The following is a 21273-nucleotide window of genomic DNA, read 5'->3' on the forward strand; positions in this document are numbered from 1 at the left end:
AGCAGAAGTTCCAGCACATCAATTTGCGGTGAATGAAACTGGAATGCTTAGAGCCATCAGCTCTAGGTAGGGTGAATGGGACACTTTTATTCTTGATTCAGCTATATCCATTAGCTGCAAGTGTGGTGATTATTACCAGAAGCCTTTAATTTCATTCTAATTGAATTGTTACACCTTTCAGGATGGTAATTCTGTAGCCACTGTCACTTCTGGAACATTAATATCCTGATATGTAGAAGTAAGGCCTCTTTTGCTTTTTACGAGCATATGAAGAATTTACCGTAAGATTTTTTGAAATGAAAAAATTAAAACCACTGCTTGATTGAAATTTTCTAGGATGTAGAATGAACATTCATTCTTAAATTGCCCTTGCATTGCATGGTAGGAGTTTCCACTACGTCCTCCATGTATGCCCTATCTCTGCTGTAGAAGCAGCAGTTTAGTCTACCTCCAGGAGTCTCAGAAGGTAGTTGTGGTATTCCTGTTTTAATCAACAAACATCTGATTTACCACTTAAGTGAAAATGATTCAGTACTTAGCCACTTTTAACTTCTATGCATCATGTCAGCCTCAATCCAGATTCAAGACAGCATCATATAGTTTTTTATCCTTTCCTTCATTCCTGATGAAATTATCCTAGAACTAGATGTCTAGGGATGCAAGTAGTTGCACGTACTGTTTTAGGCACTTAACTTGGATGGAATTCAAGAATCTAAAGTTAGGAGGCTTGATTTCCTCTCTTACACAGTTTTTGCTGTATGATTCAGAATCACAAGGCAGGTGTTTAAAATAAGCAGGGACTTCTTAATAGCAGTTGCGTTGTGTGGTGGGGAGAGAGACCTATGGAAATGAAAGGAAATGGCTAAATTATGGGAGTGGGCTGAATATGAATGTGCATACTAACATAAGAACAAATGTGGCATTGAGGCTATACTGACACTGTATTGTGTCACGTGGCTCATGGTCTGCATTGTGTGTAAAGCTTGTGGTCCAAACAGATAAATCAGGTGAGAAGTTAACTCGGATTCTAAATGAGCAAACCTGTCATCCGGCACTTCTTACTTAATGTACTTTCCTAGGACAGTGCTAATTGAACTTAAAAGATTCCGATTCAGTTTGGAGAGGGACAGCAGCTAAAGAGATGTTTCGAATATTGCTGACAGTGTATGAAAGTTTGTGGAGTGTGTGGAAGATGAGAATTTTCTTTACAGTTTATAGGATAGAAATCTTGTCGCAAGTTAATTTAAATCAGTGTGTCCCACAAATACACTTTAATTGCTCCCATGAACAGACACCTAATCTGTTCAAATAGGCTTTAAAAAATTCTTGTACTTTGAAGAGGTAATCAGCTTCGAATAAATTGCATAAGCTAGAACAAGAGGACTTGACAGTTACTCTTAAGTCCTTAGCAGGAAGAATGGAGATTTCCTGATCCCACTTGCTGTGCTGCACAACTTCTTGCTTCATGTTCTTTCAAGGACTTTTTGATGTGCTTATTTTTTAAGTTGCAATTAAGTCAATAGTTGAGTATAATTCTCCAGTTCTGTGAAGCTGCTTTTACTTAGGGGAGGGACTAGTTGTGTTTTGTTTGCCTATATCTTTCAAATCCATCTTACCTTTCCTGTTTCATAAAGGCTCTCCCAGGTTGGATCAGAGACCTGCTATTCATTGCATAAAGCACACAACGTGTACTTTCAAAATCTTGTGCCTAGTATCTAGGGTAAGGATTCAAGTCTGCTTCAGGCCAGAGCAGCGCAATCCTCCTGCAGCTGTTGAGCTTTCACTGAGTAACTGAGTTAACAACGTGTGCTGTTCTGACTGTTCATGCAACCTTCTCCAAGCCTGCGAGTGGAGGAGCTCTCTTCCAAATATGACAGTAGAGGACCCATAAACTGTTTTCCCTCCAGCATTCTGTTTGCTTGCAGAGCTCTTGTCTATAACCACCTACTTAACATGACCTAATGTGGGACTCGTAATAATCACCTTTTTCCTCTCTATTGTGCTGCAAGCGCAACAGTCCAGTAGGCTGCTTCCGTGTTTGGGTCTTAAATTGAATCACCCCTTGCTGAAGGTGGTGGTTTTTCTGTTTCGGTTTGTTTTTTATGTTTTGGGGTTTTTTAAGAAAAAAAAAATGAAAGACCAGAGCTCTGGATTTAACTGTGCTTTGGTAAGATCTGGTTTGTTGGGAGTTTTTTATGGCGGGTTAGTTTGCACTGAGCAAACAAACTCTTGAGAACCGTTGGCTTGGTTTTCTTCCCCCACCCAGGTGCTAACCACTGGTTCCCGTGCTCTTGCCACCCGCTCAGCTGGCTCGAGTTGTAGTGCGAGGCCTCTTGAGACAAAAATATACTATGCTTTCGGCCGTAAATACTTTATTAATGCTAGGCACGGTAGATATCACGGAAATTAGCACTTTAGGTTTTTTAAGAATATTAAAATATTAAATTACGATTCTTGCAAACAAATGAAAGGCTTCTAATTCTCCAGTGACAACAGGTATCAGTCTAAAGTGTGCTCTTACAAGGTTACTTAGCGAGCAGAGCATGTCTCAAGACTTTTCAATCTATGTGTGTGGCTTTAAGCCACAACTAATCTTTCCTTGTCAATGACACCTGTGGTTTTCCTCTTAAATATTTGATTTGGAAAGAAAAACATGCAAGGTAACTTCCATTCTTTGTGACTAATTTAAAACCAAGTTATCCATTTTTAATAGGAATGTGCTACACTCAGCCTAGTAAGTCACCTTCTGGATGAATTAGCTGCTGCTGTGCTGGTTTCTGCATTTCAGAGCCAATAGGTGCTTAGCACCTATATTTGAGTTCAAAGAGCATAAAATGCAACTTGAAGTTCTACAGAACATTAGGTGGCTGAAGATATTTTAGGGACTTAACAGTCCAGTAGTATTCAGTGAAGGCTTTCCTTGTAGCAGTCCTCTGACTAGAGACAGGGAACAGTGCAATTTTTTTAAAACATCAAATGATTACACTGTTGCATCAGTCTCCACTGTTACTGTAGAGAAAGAGGAAAGTACTGATGAGTTAAACCACTGGTAGGGGACACTAGTTACGTATGAATTAATGAACTAAAATATTTTTAATTGGACTTGATAGAAAGAAAGGTACTAGGAAAACTCAGAAGCAGTTACTGTTTTTCTCTAAAGGTTATGCTAATACCTATCAAATAACCTTGTTTCTAATCAGAATTTTACTGAACTTTTGTAAACAAAAAAATGCTAAGACTGGAATGCAAGTGCAAAAAAAAAAAATCGTCAAAAAATCAGCCAGTTCTTGGCCTCTTCTTGGCACTTCTTTGTTTTAGAATTAAATGCATTCTTGTCACTTCAGTCATTCTGTTGGAAACTCTTGGGGTTTGCGCTTGTTTGTCTTCTGTTGAAGTGTCAGGAGTTGCTACCCTGGGTGCCAGCAGTGATCAGTGTAGCTGGCATAGAAGCTGAATGAGGAATCTGGAAACAGATGCTCCCTTTGCTGATGGTAGCTTTACAGGTGTTTGTCATGTAGGTTTAGTAATTAACCAAAGTCAGGCATCTTTTAGGGTAAGGTGGATTTGTAGTAGCATGGTAAGATAGCTTGCCTGAAAGGGCCATCTCTTCAGGCACTGCTATGAGCACACACCCACCCCATCAGAAAAACCTAAATGCTAAATGCAAAGCCAATGTCACCTGCATACTTAAAAGTAATACCATTTCTAAATCCTGAGGTGGTGGCGTCACCACATCAGAATGTTTTTTTTTCATTTTCTGTTAGAAAGCTATTAAAACATGTCAAGTGAAGATGATGACTTGTGTCTTGATGAATGATTATAAACTTTAAAGCATGGAATCTGCTTACAGGTCATCTTTGTCTTAATTCCTCTTCCCACTTGTGAAACATTAGGTAGCTCTTATTTTAAGATCACCTGCTTAGAAATCCAAATGGGATGGTTTAGAACAGGTAGCTATTAGCATGTGGCGCTGCAAGAGGATACAGGTGTTGCACATTAACTGCTTGGGGCTTTGGAGTCGGGAGAACAAGCTCACTTGGGCATCAGGTGATGCTGAAAGAATGGGCTGCCACCACTTTAAAATGAGAGCACCTGCTGTTAATCTTCCTACTCAATTTTTCTGCAGTTCCTTTGATGGGATTTTTGGGTTGATTGCTGCTGCATCTTCTTGATCACATTTTAGAAGCTTTTGTTTATTCTCCAGCAGCAGTTTCATAGATTTCCTTAGGAAGCTGTCGCAGATTGAGGTGGGTACAGACTTCAGGTAAAAGAAGGCACAAATGAGCAGTTTCCATAAGGAGAGAACAGAAAGGGCTCAGAGGTTCCTCTGAATAGCGGCTTGTTTGAACTGACCCACAGTGAACTTGCTGCTCTACTTGTTCATCTCTTTTGCATCATCCATGTGCCCCTGTGTGCTGACTTGTAAACACTTGCTTCCAGAGGGGCTGCTTGCTTCCTCTGCTTCACTGCATTTAATTAAAGCAATTGTACTCAGCTGCGGGGCTCTTGCAGCTGTAGTTCTTTTGATTGCAGGCAGCAATTTTTCTTTTTTTCTATTGGAGCGTATATAGTGTGTTAACAGATGTTCAAATATGCTTCACAGCTTCTGGATTTTGTAGAACTTCTTGAATGTCTTGCTATATACACAGCGAATAGCTTCTGTTGTGTAACACTTTGTCTTCTCAGTACTTCAGTATCCTTAGCCTGGGTAGCTTGGGAGGCTAGGGCAAATTCCTAGACATAGCGCACCAGGAAAACATTGATGTGATGCGCACATAGGCAGCGCTCCAACTTGTAAGGTAAAAAAAGTGATTCTTTTTTTAAATGTAAAATGTGTGGAGTTAAAAACTACTGTTGTTTATACTTTTTCCCCCCTTCCAGCTATCTGTGATACTATGCTGTCTATTAATTGTTGCATTTTATAGGACTTCTCAAACTATATATATAGTGCACATGGCTTCTGTTGTCCAGCCTCCTGGTTTATTGTAGTTCCTTGGAAATAGTCTTTTTTTGACAGAATCCTATTCAGAACAGGTACTTTCACAGCAAAATTGCGTCCTCATGTTTTTTTAAAGTATTACTTAGTTGAGTTAATCACGTTATGAACATACATAATCATTCACAAGCATTGTATAATTACTTGAAAACTTTCCAGTGTTTAATGTGTACATGTCTCATAATCTCCATAAGCATGTACATATGTATAAAGAACAATATATGTTGCTAGTCTTTCCTCTTTGGTCTTTGTTTGTGACTTCTGATTTACTGTTCTGTCTGTGGCTCCTTTTGGAACTGAGGGAGGAGACACTTAACCATTGCTATTTTAAAAACGTAACTGCTTTACAAGAAGGCTAAATATAGAATGCCTGTGCTAACTTGTCCTATCTGTTGGGTGCTTGGCTTGCATCAAAACTGTGCTAGACCAGTAGCTTCTGAAGTCCTTTTGCTGCATTGGTATTGTGGTCTTCGTGTTGGCTGTGTGAAAGAACACTCTTTGGTCTGAGGAGAAGACATGAAGCTAGTCTGGATACAGCATTATTTGAAGTTCTTTGGGGCTGTTGACGGATGCTATGCTGTAGAATTAAATACTTACAGGCTTGTGGCCATTGGTGAGCTGCTAAAAGAGTCTATTGAAGTACACCCATGATAGATGCTAAAATGTTAATAGATCTGACAAGCTTATGATTTATCACGGGGCACCAGAACGGGAGCAGGGGAGCATGGGTTGTCACCGGTGTCTTGACATAGATGTGGAAGACGGGAAGAAATGTTTCATCCTTACTGCAGAAATTCTTGAGACTTGTCTAAAGGCTGTCCTGCTGCCTTTTGAAAGCCAGAAGTACATGTGCATAAAAGAAACGGGAAAGTGGTAAAGAAGTGTCAAATTTCATACAACTGGATTAAATAAAACTTGCATGGCTTCTGGTAATATTTGTACCTGTCTGAAAGAGAAGGTGAAAATGAGAGTTAAAAGGAAAGGTGGGTGATGGGTCACTGCTCATAAAATATTTCTGCAGTTGTCCTGTTCTTGAGTGGAAAGTATAACTGCCTTAGAGATTGTGTTTTGAAAGTAAACACTCGTTAAGTTATTGCAGACACTGATTTTTGCTCCAGCAGGGACTGGTTATAGCTTACTGGTAAAACTTCTGTAGGACGATGTCTCTCAAGCTATTGACTTCTTTTCTGCCAAAATGAAGTATCTGAAGAAGGATGAAAGGTACAAAGGATGAAACTGAAACATTGATTTTATTGCAGGTTTTGAACAACAGACTCCTGGCCACTGTCTGGGATGTTTTGGAGCTAAAGTAGCTTGAATAGATGTGATATTAATTGGTAAGCTCTGCTTGGATTTCACTGCACTTATATTTTGAACTATGTGCACTAGTAAGCTTACTAGAAAAGCAATATTCAGTGTTCTGAAGAAGCGGCATGCGATTACTCTTATGTACTCAGACTGTAACATTATTATAGCAGATTTTCTGATGCTTCTGTTCTTTCACCTCTTTTTCTTTAGAGGAGAATGACTGAAAATTAGTTGTTTGTTGGAAACTAAGAAACGCACAGCCCAGATGTCTCTTACCTGGCAATTAACTTCTTTAGGAAAGAGGCTTGGCTCAGGAGACTGTAAGTGGTGCATGTCTACCAGTATAGCATTTTAAAAAGCACTAAAGTAAATAATCTATACAGTCAAAAACTTTTCAAATCAACTGAAATGTAACACTGTACAGACAATATGTGCTATATTGTGATGTTTAGGCACAGAGTTATAGTTGTAATGGAATTAAACATTTTTCCATGTCATTATTAAATAGAAGAGCAAAATACTAGCCCCAGCTTAAGTATTTCCAAATAAAAATAGTCCTCTCTAAATTACATGATTTGCTTATTTTTTGTAAGCTCTACAATCATATATTTGTGTATATACGTGCACATATATGCACACAAATGTATGAATGGCTTTTCACTATCTGTCTTTGTAGGAAAAGATTAAATGCTTGCAGTGCAAGTTTATGAGAGGATTTTCAGCACTTTACAGAAATGAAAAGTTTATCATCTCCATTTCATCATGATAGGTATATTAAATGCAGTATGCAGTTTGGAGCCTTACAGTTCTGTTTTTCTTGTTAGGTTCTGCTCCTATAGAAGATGGTACGTGTATTGTTAAGTTCTGCTCCAGAACAATTGAGTTTTAAGTAGAAAGGATTAATGAAGAGACTGAAAAACGAAAAGCTGTCATAAGAACTATTTTTATGACTGCATTAAGATGCGTAGGCACTGATTTGTTTGCTGTTGGTTTTGAAAGCTTGATGACTGGTAAATTAACTTGCAGACATACGGTATCAGAGTCTTAAAAATACTCTCTGCATATGCTTGAGCAGGTAGCAATAAATGGAAAGGTGAAGAAAGAGGAGCAAGTTCAGTTGCATTCCATGAAAGGCACTTTCCTTTTGTTAATGAAAACAAATTGGGAGCTTGTGACTGTGTACATGTGAGTGGGAGGGGAAACCAATTTAGTTTTACTTTTTTTACAGCTCTGTAGGAGCTGTGTTCTAGAGTTGTTTTTTGTTTTTTTCTGCAAACTTGAATGCACAGCTAAGCAGTGGTTGAGTGGAAGTGCTGATACACCATTAATAACAATATTGCAGATGCTGTTGCTTCAGTGGGTTTATGGACTGACAATTCATTTGAATAGAGCGAGCAAGCCAGAAGAGGAGGTTTTAGAGCGGGGATCATACAATGGACTGTTGTTGCACGCAGACTGTTAGGTAAGCAGTGATAAAGCTCATGTTGATGGGAATTACTGCGTGCTCTGTTTTTGAAAACTTAATTGTGCTTTCTGACAAATACGGCATTACTACTGCAGGGGCTGCTGTTGGCTTGTTGTCTAACTTCACTTGTGGAACAGAATTGCAGTAAGGTGTCTTTTGAGACAGATACCAAATCTTTTGTTTCAAACACCTATTTATCTCTCCTGTTACATGGCACTACTTGCGTGCTTGTCGCTGTTGGCACTATGAATGCTCTGCGGGCAGAGACGGGAAATACAGGAAATTCAGAGGACCAGCTCCAAGTTGCTCACATTCCTGCAACATCACTGAGAGAGAGCCCCTGTTGTTAGGAGACTGTTGGTGTTTCCATAGTAAATTCTTGGTCTGCAAACCGAAACCCTTCAGGATGGAACTTGGCAAAGAGGCCAGGCCTGGTTTTGCTGCCCTTGATCTTGACGGCAGGAGTGCAAACTGAAAGAGCAAAGCGAGTCTTCTGGGGGGGTTTGAAGGATACTGCATCATGGATACTTTGCATGCAAAACCAACTCTTCCCAAGGATTTTTATGTACACACACAAGTAATATTTTTGTTGAGGAAGAGGATTCTTCTGATTAAAGAGAATTTTCCTGAGAGGGAAAAATACCTAAACAGGCAACAAGTCCATCTCAGGTGTTGTTTGAGTTTGGCCAATTAAAGCTACACTGTAGCAGATGATTTGATACCCAACAAACTAATTCTAAAAGCAGAAATTTCTACTTCAGGAGTCATAAGCTCTATAGTAGAGAGCCTTACACTACTGAAGATGACAGTGCTTGCTGGGAAGTTTGGGTGCCAACAGCAGTCTAGCTATGGCAAAATGGAGCTTCCTCTGGTCTCAATTGTTCTGCCAGGAAGTCAAGATTATTAGCTTCAGCTGATCTCGTGGAGTTTTAGATACTGAAGTTTCTGGGTGTCCAAATGGTTAGAAATACGTATGAAAAATGCAACGGGAGAGTGGCATTTCAGGGGTTCTGCATTTATTTAGGGTTGTCCTCGTGTCCCCCCTGGGTTTTTAGGTAATTTCACCATTCTGCTATTCTGACCTTTGCAATGGCCACTCATGCAATGTTATTTGAGATATGAAATTCTGGTTTTGTTTATTTAATTTTATTTTGTACAGCAAACCACATATTTCAGAGTAAGGAATAAGTGAATGTAACTTAAACAAATCTCAGTTTTTAGAAGTGTTAAGCCAGTGTGTACCCAAATTCCGTTGTCATAATTTTTCCACGTTTATGGAGTCTAGACAGTTGCTTAGTGCATGTCAACTATTTTTAACTTAATCTAGGAAGCAGGAGAACCTTGGCTAAACATAGCTCACAAGTGATAAAGGCTGGGAAAGCACGGAAAATCAAACTTCAACCAGAAATGTCTTGTGCTCAGTGTTGAATCCTTGTCCATAGGATGGGCTTTGTGGTGCTGCAGTGTTAAACTCTAATTAATCTGGTGTTTGAAATATGACTCACACTCAACACACCTACTAAGTAACTGCTAGTTTCGTGCATGTTTCTCTCCTGCCTGTAAAAATTATGACATTGGAGGCTACTTAAATTATTAACTCTTTATAATCCTAAATCTGGCATGCTTTCTGCAAGTTGAGAGAGGGTCTGAGGCTGCAGAATCATTTTATTTTGCTTTCCTTCTACCTGGGAACAGTTGAGGATTCCAAGGGCTATACCAGACCCATGGAGAACCTCTAACACTTCAGGTAGAAATAGTGTGGTCAAAAAATGGCTCTTTTCATCTTGATGGAGAAAAACATGCAAAAGCTGCTAAACTGAAGGGCATGCCTGTTGGTAAGACCTTCTTGAATGTCAACGGCAGTGCTTCTACTGCCTGGCTTGTGGTACTAGGCCATAGTCCCCTTAGTCTGTTCTCATCACCACACATGATGTCAGCCTTTGGAAGCTTTTTTTTTTTTCCCCTCTTTTTTTTTTTTTTTCCCTTGGTAGTTTGCTCTGGAGGTTAAGATGTGCCTCAGTGAAGTTTGTTGTACTTGGGTAGCAGACTTATCTATCCTACCCCATTTCCTTTCATCCATCTGTCCATACACACATGTAGCACTCAAGCTTTGTATGTTGGGGCTTTTTTTTTCATTATAAGATTTCAAAACCTATAGTTTACCCCTGACCTTTGCTCTAGAGAAGGTAGAGAGTTCCTAAATCGCAAATTAGTGATGCAGCTCCATGCATATTACATTAGGGCAAAGAATAGTGCAGCAAGTGATGTGTACTAATTCAATACAAACTAGCACAGAGTGGCACAAAACTACAGTATTCTGCAGTATTTGTGAACTGCAGTGTTCCAAGGGCTTGACATAGCGCTTTCCTACATAAAAAGGGTTGCATTGTGCACAAAATTGTGAAAGAAATGCTGCTATTCAGTGTGTTTCAGCTGTTTTTCTGCAGGGAGTTGGTATTTGCTGTCTAGTTTGTTGTTTTTTGGTGTTTGGATTTTCTTTTTTTTTTTCAGAACTGGCCAAAGATCTTGCATGATCAGCACTATGCTGCTCATAACTATGTGGCCAACCCCCATGATGAGGTCTGAAGTCAAGCATACACAGAATTTGTAAGTGGTTTAGTTCTATCTCCTGTTTACATCAACTGAAGAATAAAGCTTGCTCGTGTTAATTTAACACTGTATTGGTTGAATTCACATTTCTTTGAGCCACAAATAAAGGTACTGACCAGTCTCCTAATGCCACGTACCACTATTGAGAAATAACTGCCTCCTGAAGAAAGAGGGCTGTCATTACAGCTTGCCTGCTTAGCTTAGGTAGACTATTGCAGTTGTTCTGAGTGGAAAGAATTTAGTAGCTTCAACTCGTGCTGATCGTGTGGAATATCATGCATCTGCTGACGAAAGGCAAAAGCCACTTCCTGTCTTTGAGCATAATGTGGTTTCTGTAGTGTTCTGTGATGTTCATTAAAGGCCTCCCATTTCTGACTGAATTGCTGCAAGGGAATTAACCAGTGGCGCATAGTTCAGTTTTCTACCTACTGAAATTTTACATTGGCCCTGGAACGCCTTTAAATTAATTTTTCTTAAGCTAGTAAGGCTCTTCCATGATTATTTTGTTGCATGGGCTGCTTGGAGCTTGCTCTGGCCTGTCACTGCAGATGTGATAGTAGTAACCTAAACCTCAGGCTCTTGTCAACTTTGCCAAATCTTGCTGAGACAGTTGAAGTTTATCCCTTCCAAAGCTGACGTGTGATGGAATGGCTGCACGTCCATGTCTCTTCTTCACAGTATGCATGATCACATTACTTAAAACAATGTGGTTTTTTTTTTTTAAGTAGCTCCATTATTTAGCTTTTTTGCTTTGGCTGTTTTTGCCTCCTCTCACCACCACAATGACTTTTGCAAAGATTTCAGTTGTGTTTGCACATTCCAAGTACTGAATGTTTTGTAAGGCAGACTTCTTATTTCCTACTCAGTGTTTAGAGCTACATCTACCATTGCAGAGATGGGGATTCTCCTCAGTTTCAATAGAGAAGTTATCTACTTCCCCTTTCATCCTACTGTGTGGTATTTACTGTAACACAATGTATGTTGCATCTTTCCCTAAAGGAGTTGACTGGTAGTTTCGTTGCTATCTGGTAATACCCAAGCAGAGAGTCCCGTGGCAGAAGATACTGCAGGTGCTTGCATTGATATAGGCTGCTTGCTAAGTCTTTGCTGCTTGGAGGCAGGAGGCTAGTTACGAAAGTGAGAAAATAGGCATATTAATTCAAGTTGAGAATTCTAGGCTAGCTAAAGCTTAAACTCAGGTGATTTTGTATCAGTGCGCATACCTGTACTAGGATGAATCCTACTTTGGTTTGCTGTGGGGCAGCAAGGGTTGCAAATTACTGTCCTTTGTACACACAGCATTGAGAATGAGATACAAAACTGGGAAAGCCATATAAAAAGCATGCAGCAAGATCTGTGCTGACTGTGTGTCACTGTTATTCATAATGTGATTCCTTATTATAAAGAGATAACTATCCAGATTTCTTGGTTTTCCTGAAGCCCTCACTGCAATCATGAAAACAGCTTAAAATTTATTTCTAAGAAGCCTATTAAGAGGATTATGAAGTAAACTTTCTGATATGACTGTATATATCTTACTGGATTTGAATGAGGTTTGCCTTGCAGTACAGAGGGGAAAAAACTGATTTTTCTTTTTGCAAGTACTTACGTGCCTGCATGATTACTGTACCGGGCAATATCAAACTAATAGGTAGAGATCAGCTACCTCCATGACAGAAATGATGTTGCTCTGCCATCTTATGGCAGAGCTGAAAACAGAACACACCACTTCCTACTTCAGTTTCAATGAAGGTTACTGTATTCATATTGATGTAGGGCAGCCAGAAGAATAAATAAAAATGCAGCTGATTCTGCTATTGGCTGTATTTTAATTATAAATAAAGGAAATATCCCATCATTGTTTAGTAATCCTGTGTGGCTTGGTTTTCCCCATCTCTCTGAAATTGCTTTCTTTTTGGACTTTGGCTTGTGCTTCCTGCACACTTGCATTACTCTGGTAGGGGAAGACAGTAGGCAGAAGGCTAAGTTCTGTTTTTAACTTCATTGTGGTCTTCCTCCCTGGTTCTGTTTTTCTCTGTGTCTCCATTTCTATATTTAAAGGTGGGGACTGTGAATCTTGCATTTTTTCACATATCCAAAACCCAGTACCCAGATTTCAGCCTGGAAAGTACCCCCAAAGGTTTTCAAGTCCACCTTTCTATGATTCAGATACAATATAATTAGCTTTATGAGCATGCTACTCTGTCACTTCTCTCTCCTTTCTGGCTTGCCCTCTCAGTCTAAACCAGCAGCTGAGAGTGTGAACCTGCTCTCTGATCCTCCCTATGCTTGATTACTTTTTCATATTTCATAAATAAGTTACTTAGCCGTGGAGATCAAGCCTGGCCAAGAGCAAACAGACTGTGGTTATCTGCCAGTTTTCTCTAACAGTGGAAGCTGGTCTCTGTTGACTGATCAAGAGCAAATACATGAATTCCTTTTGAACTTCCTTCTCCTGAACTGTTAAGCTAGTTTGACAAATCATTCATCTCTGATTGCTTACCATTTGGACTCAGTACCATCTCCTTGTAAGGCAGCGGTACCCTCTGTGAAATAGGCTGTGCAAAGATGCCAAGAGCTTTGGACTTGCAGTGCTGAACTGAGCAGGCACCTGGAGTGCTGTCCTTCAATGTCCTGTTCTTGATGCAATGTGAAGTACAGGCACTGTACTGGCAGTGTAGCCATGCTAATGTAGTACATTTTTATCTTAAGTATGTTTCTGAAAAACATGCAAGAATTCATCTCACTGCTGTTTGCCTGAGATGGTGTTATTTATGTATTTTGACAAGGAAGAGGTTTTATTGGCCCTTCTCCTACCTGATATTGCTGTTGCATTTTATCAGTATACCTGACACTATAAATGAGGTATATATAAAAAAAAAAATGCAGTCATCCAAAAGATATACTGAAGGTGGTTCCTTATGTTTAGGAGTTGTTTTGTGTTTCATGATAAAATGCTAAAGCCATCATAGAAATGTTTGATCAGAATGGATGTTTAGGTGTTGAAAACGTAGTGTGTCCAATTAAGATTTCTTAGTATCAGACCCAAAAATAAGAGAAGCAGTATGCAAAGTGTGAGCCAGAGATTTATTCCTATGAGATGGTCAACAGAATTAGTCCTATCAAGAAGACGGTGAGCAGACAAATGATAAATCTTAATAGGTGTATTTTTTTAAAAAAGTGGCTTAAGTAGTTACACTGGAGAGCATTCTGTTATCATTGATCATACCGAGAGAAGAAATTACATTATTGGGAAAAAAAATTCTGTCTCCTAATCTACAAAGCCTGCTTGATGAGTGCTTGTTCAGCCAAATCATGCCAAATTGCACTAGCATCATTTCCACTGTCCTTGTCAAGGTGTGGTATGAGATGAAAACGTGCACACAATACCAGTGGTGGGAGGGAGGTGGAGGAGAGAGGGAGGGATGAACTCTTTGTGCACAAGGCAGTGCGGAACAGCTGAGACAGCTGGCAGCAGCGGAGGGCCTGTTCTCCAGTGCCTTGTATTGCACCTTGCCCAGGTGCCTGCTGAGGGAGGAGAGCCGGGACCTCACGCTCGGCTCGTAGTAACTTCTCTGTTGTACAATGCCTTGTGAGCTCGGATTCAGTGCATTTCAGGCTTTATCCTTCTGGATGTGGGGATGCTAAATACAGGGCCTAGATACCTGCAGAGCAAACCCAGTAATTGTTAGTATGTTAATATAAAATAGTAGAGTTATGTGAAATTAATGCTTTAGTGTTCCTCTATTTTTTTATTTACGTTGACACTGAGGAGTTGCTACTGTGCTAAAAACTATGCATTTCATTAGCAACGAAAACATTCCTGAGGGGATGCTCTATGTTTGGGTGCTAAGCGACCAGCATGCGTCTGACTGTCGCTGATTTACTTAAAGCATGGGCCAGATTTTCCTTAGCTGAAAAAGCATTAGAATCGATCTTTACTTACAGAGCATTTTGAGATAATCAGGGCAAATACTTGAGCTAAGCACAATTTTGTTCCCTTTTTCATCCTTCACTTGTCCTTTCCCAGTTAATCACTTACGCTGTGGATGTAAGGCTGGACTCTATCCCGGTGAAGCTTTGGCCTGTATCTGAACACGTTGTGCTCTTAGCCTGCAGTATTTTTGTATTTGTTGACATCATTCATCTTGTTTGGTTCTGGTCTTGTGTACTTTGAAAGGTAAAACTTCTGTCCATGAGAAGACTTGGCTGCAAATGGAAAATGTACGTCACAGTATTACTTATTGTAGGTGCAGGTAACTGAGCCTGTATCTGCAGTTCTTCTAGATGGGCGAGCTCTGAAAGCAGGAAAAATGGAGCAGTTGTGAAAAGCAGGGAAAGGCCAGCAGGTGTTTCTTTTACTTCTTGGTTGCCAGTTAATTTTGGCTAGTATAACAGCTATTGTGCTTTGCTTTGCATAATGAAAAAGAGGTTAAGTGCGCTTTCCTCTAAAGTTGCACTCCTTTTTTTGCACAGGAGGCTCAAACAGATCTTGATGCGTATCCAAAAGCCTGAATTAAAGACCAAGTGTTCTGGGAAACAGTGTCTTGGGGGTTTCTATGGGTTTACTCCTAGTACTCTTTTGAACTTTCTTGCTATTGTACATTTTGTTCTATGCTCTGACAGGTCAACTGAAGAATTTAGGAGGATGTAGCAAGCTGAAGTAAAAACATTATCAAAAGCCAACCTTTCTTGTTTTACTGCTCCCTCTGAGTTCTTACTTTAGTTAATTAGAAGTCATAAAACATAACTAAATGTGTCTCTGTGAGGCAAGAACACTGGCCCTTTCACTTATGCAGTGGGCTGTAATGAGAACACGGTGGTAGCGGGGGAGGAAACGTTAAAAGCGCAAAGTCTCAGAAAGCAGTCTGCATCCAAGGGAATCTGATATATTAGGCTGACTAATACTTGGGAGGATGTGGAGTGGACGTAAGTTGTGCAGGGGTGGTAGCAACTTTCCTGTTTGAACTATGGAGTTACTAGGTGACGGTATCTTTTAACTTCTGCTATGCTGCTAAAAGTCCATAAAGATACTTCGCCCTTTCAGGGATCTTCACACCCTACAAAAAAGGGATTTCATAATCCCCAGAGTGTGATAGTTGATACTTAAATATTGCAGAACATTTAGCCGAGACATGTTTACTAACCAGAACCAGGCAGGAGGTTGTTAACAAAGCTTGGAACAGAACTGAAAACTCTGGGTCTGTTTCTAGGACGATACTGTGTCTAAAACCCAGTCTGGCTGAAGTTTCATGATTGCTTTAGATATTTTAAATGGTAAGTGGAGGCTGCAATCAAAAAGGATGGACTGGTCTGTCTAGTGCGTACATTCATTCCTCCTCCTTCACATTGGCACTGGCATTCAATTTTTGAATAACAGCTTTGATCAAGGAACCAATCCAGATATAAAAGCAAAGCCAGCTACATAAAAAAGAAGAGCATCCAGCTCTCCACACAGCCTGACCAGAACTGAGGCTAGCACAAGGAGAATGGCAGCAACAGGCACCTTCATGGGAGATGGGGCACAACTGCCCTCTCGGTAGCAGCTTAGACTTGGGTTGGTGTAAAGCCATCATGAACTCACAAGCACTGTGGGAACACACATCAGGTTTTTTGGATTGCTTGTGAAGCATTTGCCTTGCGTGTTTTCAGCAGTTACTGTTTGTTCTTGGTATACTAGCAATCAATTGTCAGCACTGGTTTTAGTAATAGATGGAAATTAAATGGGTTCAAACCAGTACTGGCTTAAAATTTTTGATTCTGACCTTTTTCTAAATGTGTATTTGCTTAATTTTCAGGCAAACATTTTGCTTCCCCAAAAATGTCCCAGTGACTGAAAAATCTTGGATATGAATCTTTCTGGAAAATGAATTCATAGCATCATGAGCATTATTACTGCAAAATTTTAGTTTGCAGAACTTTTTTGCTACCTTTACCCAAACCTAGCTATAATCTTAAACAATAAAACTAGGTTAACTGGGATTCACGTGGAATGTTGAGGTGAAATTCTGTAGTTTGTCTTTTGCAGGAGGTCAAGTGAATTTATCAATAATCTCTGCTGGTCTGAGGAAGTACACAAATCCCAGCTGAAGGCATACCTTGGCAGAACTCAGAGGTGAGACTATATTTATAGAGAGGGAGAGGGAAAAACATGTTTTTAAGTTAAAGAGTTATTTACTATTTTGATTCTAGGAATCGAGAATTTCAAGGAGGGAATTCCCTCGGCTTTTCAATACATTGATCTTTGAAGTAACATGAAGGCTTTGGCTGAAGAAAGTGAATGAAAAGTTATTCTCTCTCAGTGTGTGTGTGAGTGGTGATGGGTTTTATAAGCATATTAATATTGAAGTGAGTTTTGTGCTGGTGCTGTTCAGGGTCTTTTGTATGCATTGATGTCTTCTTTCATTTTGGGGAGGTGGTAGGCAATAATGGGCTTATCTTGAGAATTAAACTTGATTTTCTTGTTACATCAAACCCGGGCATAATTTGAATCAAGTAATTGGAATTACAATAGCCTAAAACTGGTGAAAAGTAAGTTTGGAAAATCAAAATTCATGCACAACTATCAAATACATTTAATCCCCATTAAAGCTAAATCTGCTTTCAGTTAAAAACTACTGAATTCATAAATGTAATACATGCATGACAAGATTTATGGATTTAAATATTTCAAGACATTATATCTTGTTTAAAATATGAAACCGTTAATTTTATTGAGCTAATAGGTTTTCCAGTTTTCCAGCCAGTGACCTTGCAAACTGTTTGTCTGTGATCGATGACCCTTGAAAGCACAGCTCATTGTGTTTTAAAAAAAACAACAAACCCAAACCAACCTACAAGCAAAGCCAAGAAAAACCAGTCCAATTTCAATGTGTCTTTTCTACTGATCTTCTAATGGGTTAATTACTAACTGGCATTTACTGCTTGTTTTACCCTCCCCAACTTCTGTCCTTTACTCCTCGTTCCCTCTTCTCTTAAACTTCACATTGTCACTAGGTGAATGCATTTTCCATCTTTCTGCCTCCGCGGCCAGGAGGAGCAACACGAAGTAACTTTTCTAACAAGAATAGAAAGTGTTTTTTTGTGTCTTGCACTCTGTCCATCTCAGTAGTCCGCTAACCTTCACTGAAAAGCAGCCTGTGTTCCCTCCTACCAGCCCTTGACCTCCTTAAAAACTCCTCAAAATCAGAACAGAGCACCATTCTGGAAAGTTCTGGTGATGGATATTATCTATGTTTTTTGCTTTCTCTTGGTCTGAAACTTACTTGTATGCATGCATGTTTAATGTTTTAATAACCTTGTAGGAAGGAGCAGCTGTATACATTTCTTCAGCATCAGGCATGCTTTGATTTACAAGCATTTTATTCTCCAAGTGCACAGCAAAAGAAGGGACAGGCCAGACCGAGTAGCACTGATCAGCACCGTTCTTGTGAGGCTAGGGACTGGCTCTACCTGCTAAAACATGGATCAGGCCATTTTGGACAGTCAGTGATTTAGTGGCTTTGTTTTTCTTACTACAAAGGTGCAGGACACTAACAGGATACAAAGCCAGCTCTGCACTGAGATTCCAAGCAAATGCGTGGATGGAGATCAAGTTGTAAGATGTGACCTTTGCCTGCCTCTGAGGAATGATGCTGGCTGCACTGCCTGCCAAAGCTGCAGGGTTTTAGGAGCAATAGCAGCTATTCAGTAGGGGGAGTAGGTGAAGTCATTAGTGCCTCTGTCTGCACTCAAGATAAAGGTAACAGCTGCAGGAGAAAGATAAATAGGTAGCAAAGCGGAGAACAAAGAATAGTAGGACAAGAAGGCCTGCACTTCTCTTTTGCCATCCCCGATAAGGAGCAGGTTGTACAGAACGTGCCAGTCTATGCTTTTTCTTTCTGACCTCTTTGGCTGCTGCAGAGTAAGTGTTGCCTCTCTCTAACTGATTGGAAATGAGCTGATTGTTTCTCCATTTGCCAGTGAGCCGAATGTTTCTCGTTCTCATCGGTGGTAGTTTGCACAGCATCCCTTATAACTGCAGAGATTTATTCTTGTTTGTAATCGTCCTGTTGGATGGCATCATTCCCAAGGATGTTGTTATGGGGGCAATCAGAGAGCTCTACTGCACATGGAACTGATTGTGGGGGCTTGGGGTTTTGTCCCTGCAAAATACAAATGAATTAATGAAAGAAAGCAGCCTTCAAAGTTTTAAATTAGAGCTGGAATGTTATTGGTGATGCAGGTTTCAGAAGTTGCAGAATTACGGATCTCCACAGGACCAGTGGAAAAACCGCAGTCTTAAAATGTTCTGTATATTTATAACAGAAAGAACAGCTGCAACTCAGAGTTTCTAGGACAGGGTTTGTATTCAGTTGTTTGTTATGAAATTGTCTATTTAGAGTAAAAGTTGTTTTTTGTTGTCGCCTCACTGGTAGAGGAAAAGAACAACAAAAACTTAGAATTAAATAAATACATAAATGATTGTTGAAATGTTGACTGATGGTGTGTTGGGGTGGGGTATTGCAAAACCCTTGGTCAAATAACAGAAAATATTCAATAGACCGGGGCTAATGAGTCAAGTATAAATTGTTTTCATTGGGAGCCTGTGCAGAATTAAAAAAAAAAAAAAAAATCTTGTCCATTGTGATGGTAACCACAAAAAGAGAAACTGTTTAATTACTGTTGCACCTTATTTTAAAAGAATATCTATTTTGCATTTACCTGTTGGCATCTTTAAAAAATGTAATTTTGATAAGTTAGGACTATGAAGGTGTTAAAGACTGAGATTTGTATTAACATGCACCTATTGTTTACATAGTGTTTCTGTCTTCAAAGTTGGATGCATTTCCCACGTGAAAATTATGGATGCTATGAGAATACAGAAGGTAGAAATACTGAATTATTTTTTACAAAGACGGAGGGAGCTGAGGATCTCAACCACTTAAGCCAAGAAAAAAACAAAGCCCCAAACAAACCCCCAGTGCTTTTCCCTGTCTTGTGTGAATATTTCTTTCCCGAGTAAATCTATTGCTTCTTTTGACTGTGATGTTTTACTTGGTGTTTACATATTTCATATGAATTTAACTTTGGATAATATTTTAATTGTATTTACTGCTCTGTTCAGTCACTTGCAAGTCAGGCAATACTTGCTAAAACTGATCGAAGTTTTAAGTGGTGAATTTGCAGGTAAATTGAACTTAGGCTTTTTGTTTTGTGAAAACTTTTAATTTAGCTGCTGATGTGTACCTTAGAAGGCTATTCAAATCCTAAAAAAGACACTTGCACTTAAATTGCTATTAAAAGCAGAGCTGAGCCATCGAAGTGACTTGGAACTGGTGCTGCTGATTGCTGACAGATTTTTAAAAGGCTGAGCCTGGTCGTCCTTAGTTGCCTTTCAAAAAAGGAATGTAAACACTGCTCTTTTAAAAATAAATGACTCTTTGATGCAGAGAGCTGCCTTTGTCTTATACAACACTGAACATGGTGCCAACATAATGATAAGCTTTTGGTATATTTCTCAGGTCTGTAAAGCTGGGCTAAATACAAATTGTGCATGAAATAAAAAGTATTGCCTCTTCAAAAGCTGTAGAAATTGTAGGGGCAAATAGCAATTCATGTTCTGTTCATGTGTGTTCCAGTTTGATATCAACATCAGCCTGGATAAGCTGATGCTGGCAAAGCATGCAATAGTAACTTCATTTTGTCATTTTGCCTGAAAAAAACTTGTTTTGGGGAGGATTTTATCTAGTATTTTACAGCAAAGGCTTTAGTAATGGCATGTAAAAAAATCATGCTCTGTTAAATTTCAAAAACTTACTTGTGCAGTTAAGTTCTTTATGGCTGGTTTAATGAGTAACTTCTACTTCAATTAGTTGCTGTTCTCCTGCAGTGTAGTATTTGGGTTTCTTTTTGCCTATAAAGCCTCTCCCTGTCTTCTCTCAGTCATTTAGCACCCCAGGATGTGCACGGCCCCTGGTAAGCTGCAGTTACTCCTGACAGGGATAGTTTGTATTGCAGAGTTTCATGCTGCACCATCTGCTCTTCAGAAAGGTAGGATGAAAATTTCACTCGAGCTTTAACAGTTTTCTAAGTACTAGCGGTTTTGTTCTTAGGCAGTGACAAGCATGGGAATCGGTCCTGAAATAAAGAAGCTGCACTAGTTTCACCCTCTACGTTTTTGACCCTAAGAGCTTGCAGACCTAGACACAAGGTGGCATTAGTATAATCGGTCTAGTTTTCATTCTTTGCTTTTGTTCCAATCCAGGTCTGTAACTGAGTGTTATCTTTTAATGAGTAATTCTTCCAAAACTTCTGTCAGATTCCTTGGTGATTTAGAATGACTAACATTAAATAAAAATGATTTATGATTAATTTAATAAATACTTTCAGATTTGCAGCAATTTAATGAAGGTCATGGTTTAGCATGTTATCTGTGGGCTGCAAACAGAGTACAGTGAGTCTTCTCTTCCATTGTCTTACATCTTCAAATCCAGAGCATTCTTTTGTGTTTTTTTTGTTTTTTTAGACAATTAATGACAACAGTTGTTCGTGTCTCCTTCATGAAGGTTTACTGATTTATAGTGAACAGGCATGGAAATCATGTCTTGGCTGTTAGCATAACCATTTTGCTCCCATTTTAAATTTGCAGTATTAAAAAGGGGAAGTTTACAGCTTAATTTCCAAAATTCTGCCTGTCAGTTGTTTTCACTGTAAAAACTCTATTTTGGCTGTCAAAACAGGTGTGGTTTCTGGATCGTCTTAATAAGGTGCTCACTTAAGCAGTCCAAAGCACAGTATTCTGTAGAATGGTTTTCACTGGCTTCAGCATCCTGCCATGTGGGTGCATGTGATGCAGTTTACATAGAAAACTCTCATCCAACTGGTGAACACACTGGTCCTGAAGCAGTCGGGA

The 21273-nt window shown here is 39.4% G+C and overlaps 1 protein-coding gene across 4 annotated transcripts in view; it reads left to right on the top strand.

The window, feature by feature from the left end:
* The first annotated feature begins 3750 nt into the window (after positions 1–3750).
* The window catches only part of OVCH2 (ovochymase 2), a 37700-nt gene continuing 20177 nt past the window's right edge, over positions 3751–21273 (top strand). The window contains exons 1-6 of one of the 4 annotated variants that reach the window (XR_003551934.2): positions 3751–4799; positions 6256–6333; positions 7647–7766; positions 10281–10376; positions 16408–16494; positions 20304–20411. Coding sequence is in view for 3 of the 4 variants with exons in the window: in XM_055813448.1 (XP_055669423.1) it covers positions 20321–20411 (91 nt within the window). In the remaining variant the exon portion in view is untranslated. Of the gene's footprint in view, positions 4800–6255; positions 6334–6380; positions 6629–7646; positions 7767–10280; positions 10377–16407; positions 16495–20303; positions 20412–21273 lie in introns of those variants that run through there. The other 3 variants (XM_055813448.1, XM_055813449.1, XM_055813450.1) reach the window with 3 other exon arrangements.

The sequence above is a fragment of the Falco peregrinus genome, chromosome 9 (genome assembly GCF_023634155.1).
Source record: "Falco peregrinus isolate bFalPer1 chromosome 9, bFalPer1.pri, whole genome shotgun sequence".
NCBI lineage: Eukaryota > Metazoa > Chordata > Aves > Falconiformes > Falconidae > Falco > Falco peregrinus.